We start from the raw sequence: 18,355 nt of genomic DNA, 5'->3' as shown, positions 1-18,355 counted from the left end.
TTTGTGCCGAGATGCAGAAGGTTTATTTTTCCCAGGGCCGGCCGGGGTGGGGGAGCAAGAGGGGCAATTTTTGCTGGGCCCCGCAGGGGCCCCCCACAGGAATATAGTAATGCAATTTTTTTTTTAAATGGAAGGGGCTTCTGAAATTGCTTTGCCCCAGGCACCCTGAATCCTCTGAGCAGCCTTGGCCCCAGCTCTCACACCCTGACACCCGTTGGACTCAGCTCTACACCATTCCAACCTCTTGTTGAATATCTTCACTTTGGCCTTTAATACATTATTTTGGACTTCATTAAAACACAGGATTTGCCAAACTGGATCAGACCCAGTGTCCATCAAGTCCAGGATCCTGTCTCCGACAATGGCCAGCATCAGGTGCCTCAGGTACATGAAACCCTGCTGAAGGCAGATTGGGGGTAATTTGCCCCCCATATTAGGTCTCATCCTGATCTCTAATACCTAGAGAGTGGCTTAAGCCTTAAAGCAGGAGATTTAAATATCCCTTCAAAAATGTGTTAGAACAATGCAGAGTTGTTATAAATAAGGCTGTTAACCATGTAAGTGTGCCACTCCTTTTAGAATCTTACTAAGTTCTTGGTCACATCATCATCTTGTGGCAAAGAGTTCTACACTCACTTTTTCACAACAATGTGTAACTATTTCCTTTTATCATTTTGTACTTGCCACTTAATTTCATTGACTGTCCCCTTGTTGTGTTATGCAACGGAGAGAGCAGACGTTCTCCATCTACCTTCTCTGTACCATTCAATGTTTGATACACTTTTATCACATATCCTCTTATTTGACTCCTTTCCGAGGTAAACTATCCCAGTCTTTTCAATCTCTCTTCATCGGAGTGTTTCCAGGCACTTCATCATTACCGTTGCCCCTCTGAGCCACCTCTAATTCTGCAATATTCTCTTTGAGATGGCGTGACCAGTGCTGTACAGAGCATTCCAGGAGACTGCACCACTGATTTCTACAAAGGCATTATATTATTCTCTGTATTGATCTCCATCCAACCTATAGACATCCTAACATCTGGTTTGCTTTTCTGATCACAGCTGAATGTTGAACTAAGGTCTTCATTGAGCTGTCCTGAGTGACACCCACATCCTTTTCCTGAGCTCATATAGTTAATTTAGAGCTTCAAAGATGTAGGAATAGTTTAATTTTTCTCTGCACTGTGCACTACTGTGCATTTATTGACACCAAACTTAATTTGCCATCAGGCTGTCCATTCACCTGGCTTGACTGGGTCCCTCTGAAGTTCACAGTCCATTCCAAAACTGTCCAGATAGAGGACAAAGATGAGACACTGATCAGCTGAATTCCTCTCCTCCACTCTCTCTTCTCACCTGGAGGCTACAGTCCAGGCGAGTTTCATGAGTGGGAAGCCATGAGACCTTCAAGTGTGACCCATGGCTGCCTCATTGGGCTTTGTTGAAGTAATGCACACATCAGCAGAGCAGGTTGCATAATAAAGGCAGAACAGGTGAATGCTTAGACTAGCAGTGGCATGAAGGCAGGACAGGCTGGGTCTAGCATAAAAGACAGCAACAATACAGCCTGCTCCAGAACTCCTACTGAAGTCCATATAAGGCTTCACATCTATACATAAAGCACTTCACAAGGATGAGTAAAGCAGCAGCAGCAATTTTACAAACTCGGTTAACTGAGGTACAGACAGAACAAGTGACCATTTAGGCAGCTAAATATTAGTGGCAGTAAAATCTTTGGTAGCTGGTTATTGAGGGTCTGGGGGGGGGGCGTGGATAGATGCCCATTTTCCTAAGGCAACAAAACCCCATCTCTGCCCATCAGTGAACCCCTTCTTAAGTATGGGGAAATGCCTGCTCCAAAGAGCGATACCGAGACTGATGGAAGAGTAGGGTTTCTTATGAAGCCCTATGACTGCACCTGCACTGCCCCATTCTAGCTGGGACTCCCAAGGTTTTCTTCTGAGGCACCTCACATCTGAGTGTGACACTTCCACTTCTCATCTCAAAGGGACTTTTGAAAAACAAGGGACTTCAGGCTCTCTGCAGAGAGATTTAATACCATTCTCCTCTCTGACCCAGCCAAGCCTGGAAAGACAGACACAGCTCTTGGCAAGACACGTCTTATCTAAATTTAGCCTCCAGCTCTCCACCCAGGCAGCTCAAATGCTTTGGAAGGCTGGGCAATGGTGAGGTAATGACCGGGAGATTCTCTCTTTCTTTAGGCAGCCCACATGGCCACATAACGCCAGCTAAATATAAACCTGGTGAACGGAAAAACTTGTGTTGGTTCTGGATGAAGCAGCTCCCATTGAGTGTCTCACAAGGAGGGAGAAAGACCAATTTCAACTTCCAGGGAGCCTAGGGTTACCAGATGTCCCAATTGTATAGGGACAGTTCCTATACTTGAGGCTTTGTCTTCTATGGGTGCCTATCACCCCCTGCCCCCGTCCCGATTTTTCAAAAAGTTGCTCTCTGGTCACCCTAAGGGAATCAGGGTTTTAGGCGCAGGGAGATGTCACCAGTAATACTCAGTCCCCATCAAAGCACAGGTCTGCCTTTGCCTATTGGATTTTCAGGCCTCTTTCACAAGCATATGTGGTCTAAATCTTTACAGAAAGATCAAGGCCCAACACCTTGGAAACCAGCGCACAATTCAAAGCAAATTTATTCATTGGAACATCACATAGCTCATAAAGGCATGAGTGAGAACTGGCCTCATTCCCCATTTCTTTCCACAATGCTACATCTAGCAGGAAAGGCACAGCTGATGAAAAGCTGATGCATACAGCATTGTACCAGGATGCAGCTTTTCTTGAACCACTCCTGCCTGAGTTTGCACATGGAACATAGTATTATACTAATGCTACTGGTTTCAGAGTGGGTAGCCGTGTTAGTCTGTATCAGCAAAAAGAATGAGGAGTACTTATGGCACCTTAGAGACTAACATTTGTTTGGGCATAAGCTTTTGTGGGCTAAAACCCACTTCACTGGATGCATGCAGTGGAAAATATGGTAGGAAGACACACACACACACACACACACAAAATGAGTGTTGCTATACCAATTATAATGAGACTAATCAATTAAGGTGGGCTATTACCAGCAGGAGGAAAAAGCTTTTTTGTAGTGATAATCAGGATGGCCCATTTTCAACAGTTGACAAGAAGGTGTGTGTAACAGTAGGGGAAAAAATTAGCAGGGGAAATAGTTTTACTTTGTGTAATGGCCCATCTGCTCCCAGTCTTTATTCAAGCCTAAATTTAGTGGTGCCTAGTTCGCAAATTAATTCCAATTCAGCAGTTTCTCAGTGGAGTCTGTTTTTGAAGTTTTTTTGTTGGAATATTGTGACTTTTAGGTCTGTAATTGAGGGACCAGGGAGGTGGAAGTGTTCTCCGACTCATTTTTGAATGGTATAATTCTTGATGTCTGATTTGTGTCCATTTATTCTTTTGCGTAGAGACTGTCCAGTTTGGCCAATGTACATGGCAGAGGGGCATTGCTGGCATTACATAATGGCATATATCACATTGGTAGATGTGCAAGTGAACAAGCCTCTGATGGTATGGCTGATGTGGTTAGGTCCTATAATGGTGTCCCTTGAATAGATACGTGGACAGAGTTTGCAACAGGCTTTGTTGCAAAGATAGATTCCTGGATTAGTGTTTTTGTGTGTAGTTGCTGGTGAGCATTTGCTTCAGGTTGGGGGCTGTCTCCCCAAGGACTGGCCTGTCTCCCAAGATCTTCAAAAACAGACTCCACTGAGAAACTGCTGAATTGGAATTAATTTGCGAACTGGGCACCACTAGATTAGGCTTGAATAAAGACTGGGAGCGGATGGGTCATTACACAAAGTAAAACTATTCCCCCGTGCTAATTTTTTCCCCTACTGTTACACACACCTTCTTGTCAACGTTGGAAATGGACCGTCCTGATTATCACTACAAAAAAGTTTTTTCCTCCTGCTGGTAATAGCCTACCTTAATTAGAATAATAGAATATTAGGGTTGGAAGGGACCTCAGGAGCTCTAGTCCAACCTCTGCTCAAAGCAGGACCAATCCCCAAATGGCCCCCTCAAGGATGAACTCACAACCCTAGGTTTAGCAAATCAATGCTCAAACCACTGAGCTATCCCTCCCCCCTAGTCTCATTATAGTTGGTATAGCCACACTCATTTTTTTCATGTTCTGTGTATATATAACTTCCTACTATATTTTCCACAGCATGCATCCAATGAAATGCGTTTTAGCCCACAAAAGCTTATGTCCAAATAAATGTTAGTCTTAAGGTGTCACAAGTCCTCCTCATTCTTTTTACTAATGCTACTGTTACATGTGGTTCAATGCAAACTCCATGCCCAGACAAACTCTCAAGAGACATTAGCATTCACCTGACACAGAAAGAAGGTATCAGGCTGTTGCAGCACTAGGGCACAGGTGCTATGTGCCCTTGAGTAATCACAGCCCAACCTGACTCACCCAGGCAGGAGGGAGTAGCCTGGGAACATGTACTGTGCAGAAGTCTTGGCATCTCCACACATGCCAGTCATACATGTCATGGGTAAACAAATGGGGCTTTACAACAGTCCCTTTGTAATAATCCTATATAACATTTGTACGGCACCTTCACCACAGAGGGATCCCCAAACCTTTTACAAGCTATGGGCCTCATTCCAAGAATGCTAAGCACTTGCACCTCACGTTGACTGCAGTGGGAGGCACAGACTCTCAGGATCAGACCCTGCATATACACAGGAATCACATCACAACTGAAATGAAGTGCAAGGGAAACAGCCAGGCAAACATAACTTGCAGCATCTCACAGAGCAGTGGTGAGGAGATATTTTGGCCCACGACAGATAATCATAGGCAGTGTTAGTCCAACATCCCCCACATGGCCCTGCCAACATGCCTCATGACTGACCTTAAGGGACCATATGCAGGATCAAGAGAGAAGATCAGTCTTGGTGGCCTTAGCTTCTCTGCTGAGAATGCCAATAAAGAAATCAATTATAATGGTGGTTCTTGTGATGTGGACACACATCCATTAAGGTCTGGACTGAGATCCATCAACTCCACCCAGGCCATTAAGCTGCTGACAGATGGTAATGACTTCTGCTCATTCTCACCCTCACCTAGAGTTAAATGGATGATGTAGAAGAGAAAGTCTCCATACCCCATTAGCAATATCCCATGGCATCTAGTGCCTCCTTCCTCCTCCCTTTAGTTTATTAGATGGCAATCTATCCTGTGTTCTAATCTAGGGAACTAGATTCCAGGAAAAGTGTGTGTTTGAGGCTACATGGAAGAACATCTCCTAGGTCCTTCAAAAGCATAGGAATGTCACAGGCAGACTTGGAAGTGAGGACATTTTTCTGCTGCTAGCACCTTCCATGAGGCAATCATTTTGAAGGTGTTACCTTTTATTTTGCTGTCTTTCCCCTTTGGCTTACAGTTTATACTCAGTGTGTACAAGAAAAGTACGTGCAGGCAGTGAGTCTCTGCCCACGAGCACTGCATAACTCTGCATGCAAATAATCATGCACAACAACACTGCAAATGTACATGTAATGTGTGTGCCCATGAACCTCTGTATGTAAATCTACTCTGAAAGATCCCTCTGTGTTTCTGGGCACACTTCATACCCTGGAGGCAAAAGAGCCCACCCCCAGGAAAGAGAAAAGGGCCTGCTCTGGGGAGGCACAGAGGGAAGGGAGCCAGGAGTTGCATGCTGGGAGAAGGAAAGAAGGTCCTGCCAAAAGAGGCCCATGGCCCTTTAAAAGGGGTATTATTAGCTCATTTGTCTGGTTTCTTCAGAGCCCTTCTCATTCTCCACCTCAGACACTGGGACTATGTACTATTGTGTTAGGAGAGCTGCTGCACTAGACCCTGGAAACCAGACAGAACCATTCATTGCTCAGTCCATCACAAACAAGACAGAAAGACAGTACACTCCTAGCATTAGTGAATGAAGCAGTGGACTAGAGCTGCCACCAATCATAGCTTCCCCCCCCCCGCCCCACCACTTGGGGCAACAAAAACACTGGAGCTGGCCCATGTGGCAAATTGCCAGCACTATTATGATCAGTCTCACACTTTCTCTTCTATGGAAGGGGTTCAGGGCACCATTTCTTGCCCCTGAATTGGAATATTAATTGCCCCACTAGTGTCTTTGAAGAGGGGAGTGGAGAAGGAGGGACCTGGCCCACCCTCTACTCCAGGTCCCAGCCCAGGGACCCTGAGGATAGTGGTGAAACACTTGAACTGGCAGTTCCTTCCCCTGGACTACTTTCCTCTCCTGCTCTTCAGCTTGTGGGGGGCTTCCTGCTCTCCCTCTGCACAAGCCATGTGCCCCTTACCTAGGGTCTTGTACCACAGCACTTCTCTAAACTGTCCTCTGCTTCAACTCCCACACTGTCTGATTGAAGCAGGGGTGTTTTATTATGTGACTGACTGCAGGTGCTCTAGTTAATCTGTAGCAAACTTTCTTCCCCTTACAGGGAATAAGGCTCCCTTCTAACCGTCTCCTGCTGCCCTCTGGCCATGCTGTATCACACCCTGCATAAAGAAATGAGGAGGAACAGAGAAGAGTGGGAGGGACAGGTTTAGGAACGGCCTCTGGTTACCTTGTTCCAACCAGTGACACCCTCCAAGCAATCTAATCCAATCCTTCACACAGAGGTCTTGATTACTCAGTGTGTCACTCACACCTGCAAGAAGGAAATTCAATGCTTGTTGGGACTGTTTGTACTTTTCATAGCTTCATGAGACACCTCTGCCTCTGCTGCAGAATGTATCACAATCTATGCAAGAACAACTGATATTTTCAAAATCCCTAACCTCTGAATTTTATGGGGTTCAAGGATTGCTTTTCACTTTGTTCACTACCTCTTAGGTGTTAATGTAAGGTAGAGCACCAGGGAGTGCAGCTCTCATTCCTCTTCTAAAAGCAGAGGAAAAGCTCCCCTGATGCATCTGGCTTGGACTCTGCTCCCTTGACATTTCCCCCCCACCTTAGATGGTGACATGAGGATTCGCCAGGCAAGGGAAGTGAAATGAAAGCAGCAGGAGCTGGTGCTCGACTGGGCAATTCCTACAGTTTCCAGGCTTTCCACCAGGGGATGGTAGAGAAACAGCATCTGATGGGACAAGATGTGGTGGCCCAGCCAGAAGTCCTCTATCCACCTCCGTGCCATTAAGTCAATGGTATTGTGTGTGAGCATAATTCAGAGCAGATAATTTGGCTTCCAGTGTTCTATTGAGAGAGGGCTTCAATTTCCAGTATGGTCAGTTCAGCACCTTTCCCGAACAATACATTCCATTTAGAAAAAACAAAGCTACTCCGTCTCCAGCTCTCTTGACTGCAAAGGTTTTCCACTAACAGCCCCACATCAAAGAGTTGAGCTCCTGTCAATGGTGGGGGGTGAACAAACTGTCTATGACTCCTCAGATTCCTTCCCAGAGGGTCAATTTACTGCCTGCGGCAGCTTATTTCAAATGATGACAGATATACCCTGGGTGAGAAGAGCTGCCCATCACTGACCCACTGCTTTGCTTTCCCTATGCTGTCTGCAGCTCATGCCAGCTTCCTTGTTTTTCCTCATTTGATTGTCAATATGTTCATTTAACGATCCTAAAAATCCCAATCAGACAACCAAGTTCTTTTACTACTGCCAATGAGATGTCACATTCTTATCAGTCAGACTTCCAGGCAATAAGCAATAGCTTGGGAAAATGAAATGTGATCAGAAACTAACAACTTAATTGAACTGAAATCTGGGGGGCGGAGGTGTGTGTGTGCGCAGTGATTGCTGATTCAAGCATCTCTCTGAAAGCAGTGGACTCAGTCCTTCAAGGATGATGGTCCATGCTCTAATTTGCTACTTTGATGTATTCCCTTCTGTAGCAGGGTGACCACCCTGTTCCTGCCTGGAGGGGTTAAAACAGCCCTGGAGAGGGCTACAGCTGGGAAAAGAAAGGCTGATTGGGAGAAGTAGCCACAGCTGGAGTCACACCCCAATCAAGCCACAGCTGGCTCTATAAGAGGGCTGAGCACCAGAAATTGGGATAGACACTCTCTAGCTTCATTGAGAGAGAAGGACCTGGCTGCCTGGGAAGTTGAGAAGGGTATTTAGGGTGGAGCAGTGCTGAGGAGATCCAGCCTGCAGGCCAAGCTAAAGGCCCATAAAAGGGTACTAAGACTGCAGAGGGGCAGCCCAGATATAGGCAGAGGCAGCTGCTCCAATCCCCCCTTGCTAATGATGAGTGGTTTATAGACTGCAGTCTGCCCCAGTGAATGAGGGCTAGGCGATGACTGGCAGTAGCCACTAAGGCAAGGGGAGGATAGAGGGTTGGGGGCTCCTTTGGGTGGGGAAACCCAGAGACTGTGGGGGTACTGCAGAGAAGGGGAACTGGGGTCTGAGGAGTCAGTGGAAGGTGAGCTACTGGCCTGCAGAGGGCGCTCTGGGCTGGAAAAAGCTAATTCCCAGGATAACCAGCAGGAGGCACTGCCCTGGTGAGTTGTTGCCCTGCCATACCTTCATTCACAGAAAGTCTTCCCATTCTACTAGGAAAATAGCCCAAACTACTCACCTCAGTCCAAACATCTGATCCAGACTGCATGTTCTGAATCAAAACTGACTCCAGCTCATCTGTCAGGGCATATCTACATTACGCACTGGATGGATGGGCAGCAATTGATCCAGTGGGGTAGATTTATTGTGTCTAGTCTAGATGCAATAAATCGACTGCTGGTTGCTCTCCTGTTGACTCTGGTACTCCTCCAGTGTGAGAGGGTGCAGGCCGAGTCAACAGGGGAGCATCAGCCTTCAACTTACTGCAGTAAGTAGATCTAAGTATGTTGACTTCAGCTATGTTATTCATGTAGCTGAAATTGCATAACTTAGATTGATTCCTCTTCTTCCTCCCCCCCACCCAGTGTAGACCATAACCTAGTCTCCAACCCTTCTAAGTTTACACTCAAATGGACATTTGGAACCTGATCCTCAGCAGGAATAAACCAATGTAGATCCATTGAAGTCAATGGACACTGATTTACACCAGCTGAGGATTGACCTTTGCAGTGTATACAATTAGAATCTAATTCTCATCTCACTAAGACTCTTTTACTCTTGTTTAAATCCATTGAGTTTGGTGGAGTTACTTATGTGAGAGGAGGATCAGGCCTTAGCTTCTATACTTCTACTTGTAGGGTCCATACCAGTGTGAGCCCATTTGACAATGTCTCCCCTCACCCTACAAAAATGTTGTTGTGGGGAAACAAAGCTTGGAAGAAACTGGGTTGACTTCAGCCTCGCTCTGCAAAATGGATTCTGATGGCTGGAGAAGCAGTGCAGCACTACAGCATCCTCATAACTTGAGCTCTGCTCTGTGAGTAGTGGAAATAGGGGATGGGAGTATTTCTGGTGACTCCAGATTGGCTGGGGGGCGGGGGGGGGGGAGGTGAGAGCTCACTTCTTTGAAAAGTATTCCATGGTCATAAAGGAAGTATCAGCTGGGCTTCAACACATAGGCTATTCCATAAGCACCATCTAGAGACAGTTGAGAGAACTCAGTCACAAACCTGGGAATGGAAATGCTGATCTACAGTAGGTCCCCTTCCAACCCGAACAGGTCTAGGATTCTCTGCCACTGACAGAGAGAGTCTAAGCTCTCTTGCCTGGAAAATTACTGAAAATGAATTGCCCATGGGTTTTAAAACAACAAACACGGAGGCTGTTGCATCAGAAAAGTTGCTAATATAAATACTGACTGGTGCCTTGTTGTGCCTTGCAGCAGATATTTCCACCTGGGAGACTGGGAAGGAAGGGGATCCAAAAACAAGAGAAGACTGAATAGCTCTGAAAATCTCCCTTCTCCTTCAGATCTCAGGGGTCTCAGAAAAGACCACCACAATGGAATCAAAACCAAAGCTGCCTCTGCCCCCAACAGGTGAAACACTTACTGAGCTGTACTAGCCCAAGGGAAACAAACACTATTTGTTTTTCATTCCTACCTCTGATTTCTTTTCAAACAAAACAGGTCTTTATAGGTAATGAGGTAGGAGGGAGAGTCACAGATGACCTTTTGTTACTGTTGGCAGTTAGCATGGTCCTCCCCACCCTGCCAGGAAAATAGGACTCTAGATTATTAAGGTGTTGAGGGAGACTGAGCTCTCCGAGCACTCCTTGTATATGCACGTTTGCTCTGTCCCTGCTGTACTGCAGCCTAGTACCAGCTATCTGTTTATTCATTTTAGCATTTTAAAAGTAGTATCTGATCACCTTCCACATAAAACCAAGAGCAATGTCCCTAGCTGGCTTCATGGAGTCTCCAGCAGGGAGCTGGAGAGAGAAAATGTTTTGTGTGTGGGGTTTTTTTTAAAGAGATGTCACTAGATTTCCTTATTTGGTGGGAAGCTGGTAGGGGTGACAGTACTGAGTGCCTTTCTTAAGATGAAAAGGCTTTTACCCACCACTGTCCCTGTTCTTTCATTAGTTGTTCCCCGAAATCAGTTGGGTTTTTGAGGTCCTGTAGATACTCCCCTTAGGCTGAGGGGGATCCTTTAGCATTGGGTGGGCTTCTGCCTGCCCAGTTCCCAGAAAACCCAATAGGTACAAGGACTTTTCCCATGTGCTAGTACAATTCATACCTCCAGGAGCAGAGGAGGAAACAGAACACAAATCACTAAGGTTTACTTGCTCCCTGCCTCTCTTTACTTTCTTGCTCTTGCCACTTGTGCCTTCCTACCATCTCCTCACTGCTAGTATGAAAGCTTTTTCTTTGGTGGCTCATGACATCTGAAACTATGACTCTCTTTGAAATACCTCAAAATATCCCATTTTGAACTTTGTCCATGTCTCCTCATTCCACCATTCCTCTGTCATTTAGGAATTTGCATTCAAGAGATACAGTTTTAGACACTGTGATGGATAGATTGTATAGAAGGTATTATACAAAGGAAAATTATATTGTACTCTATTTCCATTTTCTGCAGCAAACAAACCCCAATGAATGCCCCTAGTTGTAAAAGCTGTCCATAGCTGAAGGTCAGTTTAAATCAACAGGCTTGATTATAGAGCATCATAGCTAGGAGGATTAAACCTCTGTCATTGTTAAAAGCAACAGTTTAACCAAAAAAATATTTTACCCAAGAGAACAGAGTTGACATAACAGGTGGGCCTAGTGTAAAGCCCAGCTCCTGCAATGAACTCTGTGAAGGTGGACACCTGTTTGGTCATGAAGCTCAGTATTGGCTCAGGTTTTGATTTTTAGAATTTAGGCCCCATTCCCCTTGTCCTCTAAAACTAAGGATCAAATGATTTAAGAGATGTGGAGGAAATGGGATGCTTAAAAACATTAATAGTTAAAAGGGCCAAAGTGGGCTGTGAAGAGAGACAGCTCAGACTTGGCTCAAAATGTAGATTTGTGTAAAACCCAAACAAACAGGCCATCAAAATGTTCCTATAATTAAAAAAAAAATAAATCCACTCATAGAAATAGTTGTTTCCAAATAAACACCTGCAATAGCAGCATTTCCCAAACTTTTGAAAGCTCAGTCCTCTTCAGACAAATGAAACCAATTGTACCTGCTTACAACCCAGCTAGGTTATTACTGGCCTCCCCAAAACAAGCAATGACTCAGAACAGCTTATGTAAATCTTCAAAATATACTTCATCTCCATTTTAACAGGCTTTAATTAAGATTGACATAATTAACACTTAACACCACTGACAAGTATCATGGCATCTGAGTTAGCACCCACTAAAATGAAGGAAGAGGACAACTCACATGAAAGAGTTATTGTTCCAGGCTCTTTGCAAACTCAGGTAAACATTGCTGCATAGATTATAGTTGGGTCACATTTTGAAAGTTTTGTTTGCATCAGAACAGCTAGAGGCTTACAGTTTTTAAAAAAGAAAGCTACGATTCTGGAGAGCATTGCAAAGCCTGTCTGCAACCAGGGCTAATCCTTTATGCATGTGCCACACTGTGGGAAACACCATTGTATTAGGAACCAATGCTTTTGCAGGCTGAAGAACCTGACAACAAAATTGACTAAAAACAAATGGGAAACTGACTTCTTCGATTTTCATGGCCAAAGGGGGAAGAAATGCAAATACAAAAGAAATAACGATCAGGAAACAGTGACTGTAAATGAGATCTTTACCATCCTCTAGTGTTCTAATCTGTGTTACCAACCCAGGGAAGGGGATGTTTGTTTAGAAAACAGGATTAGTCTGATAGCGTCCCATGTTTATGATAAGTGGGAGGGTCCAGGTGTTCTCTACATGGAAGCAATACCGAGCGGAGAGAAGGAAGGGCCAGGTGGCAGGAAACACATAAGATTCCCCATCCACGTCAAAAAGCAGACGACAATGCTGCGCCCCCTCACCTTTCCCTCTCCCCCCCAGACAGCACGCGTTCCCCCCCCCCGCCGGCAGCGGCCGAGCTAGGGATTCCTCCTTTCTGAGGGCAGCGATCCCACTCGCCGGCGTTGGGAGGTAGCAGCCCGTCCGTGCCCCAGTCCCGAAGAGCGCAGGGCTCTGCCCCGCAGCTCCGCCCTCGCCCCTTTCCGCGGGACGAATTTGTGCCGCGAGCTGCGGTGGGGCCACATGGCAGAGAGGGTGGAGGGGGGGCAGGATCAGGGCTCCCCTCCTGGGCCGGGGAGGCTCCGCACCCCGGCAAGTCCCGCGGACCCAGCCCTGCCCGCCTCGCCCCTGGGGAGACTCACTGTGGTTCAGGGGGTGCCCGCCGGCCTCCGCCGACGCCACCAGCTCCAGGTAGGCGGCCCAGAGCCCCACGATCAGCACCCCGAGGGCCAGCAGCAGCCCGAACCGCCTCCGCAGCACCTTCCCCAGCGGGCGGCTCCTCATCCCGCTGCTCAGGTCGCCCAGTGCCAGCCTGCAGCGGGGCTCCGGGACATGCTGTGCCCCCGGGGGTGGGGGGGATCTCCGCCCCAGCCGTCACCTGCTCGCCCCACAGTCTCTAGGCTCTGGCTCCCCCTCCAGACTCTGCTCGACTCCCGCCCTGTCCCTCTCTGCAAGCGCGGCCGCTGAGCCCGGCTTCCCCCGTCTCCTCAAGCTGTGCAGCCCCAGGCACACCCCTCTCCAGGGGCGGGACTCTAGCCTTCGTCTCCGGTTACAGCGGCTCTTCTCCCCTGTCTCTCTCGCGCCGTTTTTGGCCCTGCTGGTGGCTCAGGCGGGGGATCCCTGGGCGCCAGCTGCCCCACCTTTGCCCTGCTGCCAGCCACCCCCGGCGGGCTTGGAAGGGAATTCGGCGGGCTGACAAAATAGCTTCGTTTCCTGTGCCTTCAAATCTCATCCTTGTCGATGGCTCTCCCAATTTTCTTATGGACCGTGGCTGTCATGGGAAGTCACTGCTGCAAATGCAAAGTGGCTGCTCATGCATGTGGGGTCAAGTCAATGGAGATCTTTGAACAAAAGGACTGACTCTTTAAACAATATCACCCATTATTTACATGGGATCTAATGTAGTGAGTGAAGCACAGGGTGATGTGCTCTAGGTGGCCTGTGTTACTAAGCCAGCAGGCTGCTGCATTCTCAACTACCTGAAAATGCTTCACCCTGAAAAGCTTCATTCCTAGGTACAATAGCTATATTAGAAGTCACAAATGTGAAGTCACAATGATCAAATTCTGAATTTGCTACTGTGGGGTGCAGCCTCCTAGTCAGCTGTTAGTGGAATTTTAGCAGACCTTGCTGTCTGGATATCCAGTAGCCCTAAGGAAACTTGACCCTGTGAGCTATCTTGATCTGAAAGGTGGACACCTGGGATGATATAGTGGTGATGGTGAGTTCTTCATTAGCATTAACTCTGTCTTGTTTGGGTTTATTTTCAGCCAGGTGCTCCTCATTCAGGCACTGATGTCTCTCAGGAAAGGCCCTTGTCCATCAGCACCAACAGTAATAATTCTCTGTGGTAGTATGAATCCCATGTGGGAAAGAAGCCTTTTATGAGCAGTGGGTAGGTGAAGTTGAAATAGGCTCTGCTGGGTTCTCTATTAGCTTGTTCAGAAAGGGGAGGTTAGACACTGGGGCTGGTGTTGGCAGTTGATTTACTTGAGCAATGGTTTCTTTAATACTAGTCAAAAACACTGTATGTTTTAGGGGTGGGAGGCATAGTTCTATCTTCAAAGGAAGTGTCAATAATTTGTCCGTTGAACCTGCTAGAATTTTTTGGTTAACTTCTTGATAATAAATGCAGCCTTTGAATTGAGGGCCTACTCTGTAGCTATACTATACAGACATTGTGACGGGTTGGATCACAGAAACCCCCTTGGGACTGCCACCTAATGTGCTGAGACTACTTCTAACCTGTTTTCCCTGCCAGTTTGGGGCTCCAGAACCCTGCCTGTTTCAGCCAGACACGCTAGCCTGCTACAGACCCAGACCCAGGTCTGAACAACATCCTGCAAAAGCTTCAGGCTTAACTGAAAACAGCTTAAGAAGTGTTCCTGTCTCCATCACCCAGATGCCCAGTTCCCAATGGGGTCCAAACCCCAAATAAATCCGTTTTACCCTGTATAAAGCTTATACAGAGTAAACTCATAAATTGTTTGCCCTCTATAACACTGATAGAGAGAGATGCACAGCTGTTTGCTCTCCCGTCCCCCAGGTATTAATATATACTCTGGGTTAATTAATAAGTAAAAAATGATTGTATTAAATACAAAAAGTAGGATTTCAGGGGTTCCAAATAGTAACAGACAGAAAAAAGTGAATTACCAAGCAAAATAAAATAAAACACGGAAGTCTAAACCGAATACAGTAAGAAAACTGATTACAGATAAAATCGCAGCCTCAGATGTTTCAATAAGTTTCTGTCACAGACTGGATGCCTTCCTAGTCTGGGCACAATCCTTTCCCCTGGTACAGCCCTTGTTCCAGTTCAGGTGCTAGCTAGGGGATTTCTCATTATTGCCGCTCCCTTTGTTCTGTTCCACACTTTTATATAGCTTTGGCACAAGGTGGGAATCTTTTGTCTTTCTGGCTCACCACCCTTTCTAAATGGAAAAAAAAAAACAGATTCAAGATGGATTTTAGTACCAGGTGACAAGGTTGCATGTCCTGTGAGACCCCAAGCCTTCATTCCTCCCAGCCTGACTCACAAGAAGGCCTGCAAGCAAGCAGAGCCATACACAGTCAATTGTTGTGGTTGATGGGAGCCATCAAGATTCCAAACCACCATTAATGGCCCACACTTTGCATAATTACAATAGGCCCTCAGAATTATATTTCATATTTCTAGTTTCAGATACAAGAATGATACCTACATAAAAATAGGATGACCACACTCAGTAGATTATAAGCTTTGTAATGATACCTTACAAGAGACCTTTTGCATGAAGCATATTCCAGTTACATTATATTCACACTCATTAGCATATTTTCATAAAATCATATAGCGTGCAACATCACAGGCATCTTTGCTTCCCTTTCATCATGGTTTTGCTTCTAGTTACCAAATCACTGTTTCTACAAATGGCTTTTAGCACTGTGCCAAGGCCCCTCCTCTGTGGAGTTGCAAAAGTTTCAATTCTCTGCCTTTTTTCCTTTCTGTCTACCACTCCCATTTCCATCATATTTTCACTAATTACCAGCTCTATAGTGATGACACCCAACTATACATAACTTTCAGCAGCTCTACTGACTCTTTTTCACCTTTCCATCCCCACCTACATTCTGTATGATGGTCTCAGTCACATTATGTTTCAACCACATAAACTTGGGGCTTCATCTCAGCTTCCTTAATCAAAATGTCTCAAAGGCAGAAGTGTTTCTCTTAGGCAGAAGCAGCATCTTAAAATACAGCTCCTAACCTCCCTTCTTGACTCAGACTTCCTATTTGTTTCCAACATCTATACCACAGTTCACCTGCTCCTTGTACAACTCCTGTATCTGTAATATCTGTTCATTGCCACCCATTACCTTCTAGGCTTCTGTATACTTGACAGTTACGTCAGCATAGCGACATCTGTCAGGGATGTGAAAAAACACGCCTCGGACTGACATAGCTGTGCTGACATTACCCCCAGTGTAGATGCAGCTGTGTTGACAGAAGAATGCTTCTGTCGATGTAGCTGATGTTGTTCGGGGAAGTGGTGTTCCTTTACTGGCAGAAAAACCCCTTTTGTCGGTGTAGACTATGTCTATGCTATAGGGCTACGCTGGCACAGCTATGACAGTATAGTTTCCGTAGTGTAGGTATACTCCTTCACACCATTGCATCAGCAGTCCCCACTCCCTCCCCATTTGCTGAATGCTTCATTCATGCTTTTATCTCCTCAGGCCTTGACTATGGAACTCCCCAAGTTCCAGCTGTCCAGACTCCAGAATTGGTGTTGCCAGGTGTCCGGTTTTCGACCAGAATGTCCAGTTAGCAGTGCTAAAGCAGGTTAGTCCGTACCTGTCCTGTCACCGTGCTGCACCCTGAAAGTGGCCAGCAGGTCCAGCTCCTAGGTGGGGTGCTGAGACTCCGCGTGCTGTCCCTGCCCCAAGCACTGGCTCCACACTCCCATGGTCTGGGAACCACAGCCAATGGGAACTGGGGGGTGGGGGGGTGGGAGCAGCAGTGCCTGTGGATGAGAACAGCGCGTTGAACTTCCTAGGCCCCCCCCCACCTTGGAGCTGGACCTGCTGGCCGCTTCTGGGGCTCAGCACGGAGTCAGGACAAGCAGGGAACCTGCCTTAGCCCCACTGCGCCGCTGACCGGGAGCCGCCAGAGATAAACCCACACCACAAGCCGCTGCCCCATCCCTAAGCCCTCCTTCAAACCTGGAGCCCCCTCCTGTACTCAAAACCCCTCATCCTTGGGCCTACCCCAGAGCACACACCCCTAGCCAGAGTCCTCAGCCCTCCTGCACCCCAGTCCCCTGCCCTAGCCAAGAGCCCCTCTCACCCTCTGGCCCCACCCCAGAGTGCACATCCCCTCCTGCACCCAACCCCCTGCCTCAACCCACAGACCCCTCCCACACTCCAAGTCCCTCGGTCCCACCCCCAAGCCTGGAGCCCCTGCCTGCACCCCAAACCTCTCCTCCCCAGCTCCACCCCAGAGCCCCCACCCCCAGCCCAGAGCCTATATCACCCTCCCACACCGCAACCCCCTGCCTCAACCTGCAGCCCCTTCCCATATTCCAAATCCCTTGGCTCCACCCCCCAGCCTGAAGGCCCCTCCTGCACCCCAAATCCCTCATCCCCAGCGCCACTCGCTCTCACATCCCACCTCTGCCCCAGCCAGTGAAAGTGAGGGAGGAAGGGGGAATGTAGTGAGCGGGGGGGGTGGGCATGAGGGATGGGTGGGGCTAGGGTGTCTGGTTTTATGCGATTAGAACGGGAGTTCTCAAACTTCATTGCACTGCAACCTCCTTCTGACAACAAAAATTACTACATGACATCAGGAGGGGGGAATGAAGCCTTGGCCCACCCAAGCCCCCAATTAGGGCAGTGGGGGGCCAAAGCCAAAGGACTTCAGATCTGGGCGGGGGGGCCTGTAACATCCAGGAATGAAGCTGAAGCCTGAGTCTGACAGGTTTCAGCTTTGGCCCTGGGCAGTGGGGCTCAGGCTTCGGCTCTGGGCAATGGGGCTCAGGCTTTGGCCCCAGATCGGGGGCGTGGACTTTGGCTTCAGCCCCAGGCCCCAGCTAACCTAATGCCAGCCCTGGCTACCCCATGAAAGGGGTCACCAGGTGTCCTGATTTTATAGGGATAGTACCGATTTTTGGGTCTTTTTCTTATGTAGGCTCCTATTACCCCCCACCCTCATCCAGATTTTTCACATTTGCTGTCTGGTCACCCTACTCCATGAAAACAGGGTCATGACCCACTTTGGGTTCCTGATCCACAGTTTGAGAACTGCTGGATTAGAAAGTTGGCAACCCTATCCAGAATGTGTGGCATGAAGCTCCGTACCCTTTTTAGATGTACTGACAATAGTTTTAATATCAGCTCCATCTCCAAACATCTCCACTGGCTCATTCATTTCAAGATCCAGGTGAAAACTACCATCCTTGACTGCAAGGCACTTGATGTCTTTTTCTATTCAGGACCTCACAATTGCCTCTCTTTGCATATCTAGAGCCTATCTTCTCTTCATCTCTTCTCACAGTTTGCATTTTCAGTTCCTGCAATCAGGAGCAGATTTTCTGCATCTCTCCACCTCGTGGATTCTCCAGCTGAGATTTTTCAAAGCAGTCTAGGAGATTTATAAATGCTTTGCATTAATTGTAATGGAAGGCATATGTCTGAATCCCTTGAAAATCTCAATTTACCTCTTTTTTTTTTTTTGAAATCTCATATTGAAATATATTTGGTTCCTTGCCTACATTTCCTCCTTT

The 18,355-nt window shown here is 47.2% G+C and overlaps 1 protein-coding gene across 2 annotated transcripts in view; it reads right to left on the bottom strand.

Moving 5' to 3' along the window:
- B4GALNT3 (beta-1,4-N-acetyl-galactosaminyltransferase 3) overlaps positions 1-13,016 on the bottom strand; it is a 103,125-nt gene extending 90,109 nt beyond the window's left edge. For both annotated transcript variants that reach the window (XM_050918127.1, XM_050918137.1), the window contains exon 1: positions 12,734-13,016. In XM_050918127.1, the coding sequence (XP_050774084.1) occupies positions 12,734-12,875 (142 nt within the window). In that variant the 5' untranslated portion in view covers positions 12,876-13,016. The remainder of the gene's footprint in view (positions 1-12,733) is intronic.
- Between the last annotated feature and the right edge of the window lie 5,339 nt (positions 13,017-18,355).

This window comes from Gopherus flavomarginatus, chromosome 1, assembly GCF_025201925.1.
Source record: "Gopherus flavomarginatus isolate rGopFla2 chromosome 1, rGopFla2.mat.asm, whole genome shotgun sequence".
Lineage (NCBI taxonomy): Eukaryota > Metazoa > Chordata > Testudines > Testudinidae > Gopherus > Gopherus flavomarginatus.
Note: the sequence above shows the minus strand (reverse complement) of the source record. Positions and strands in the feature narration are given on the sequence as shown.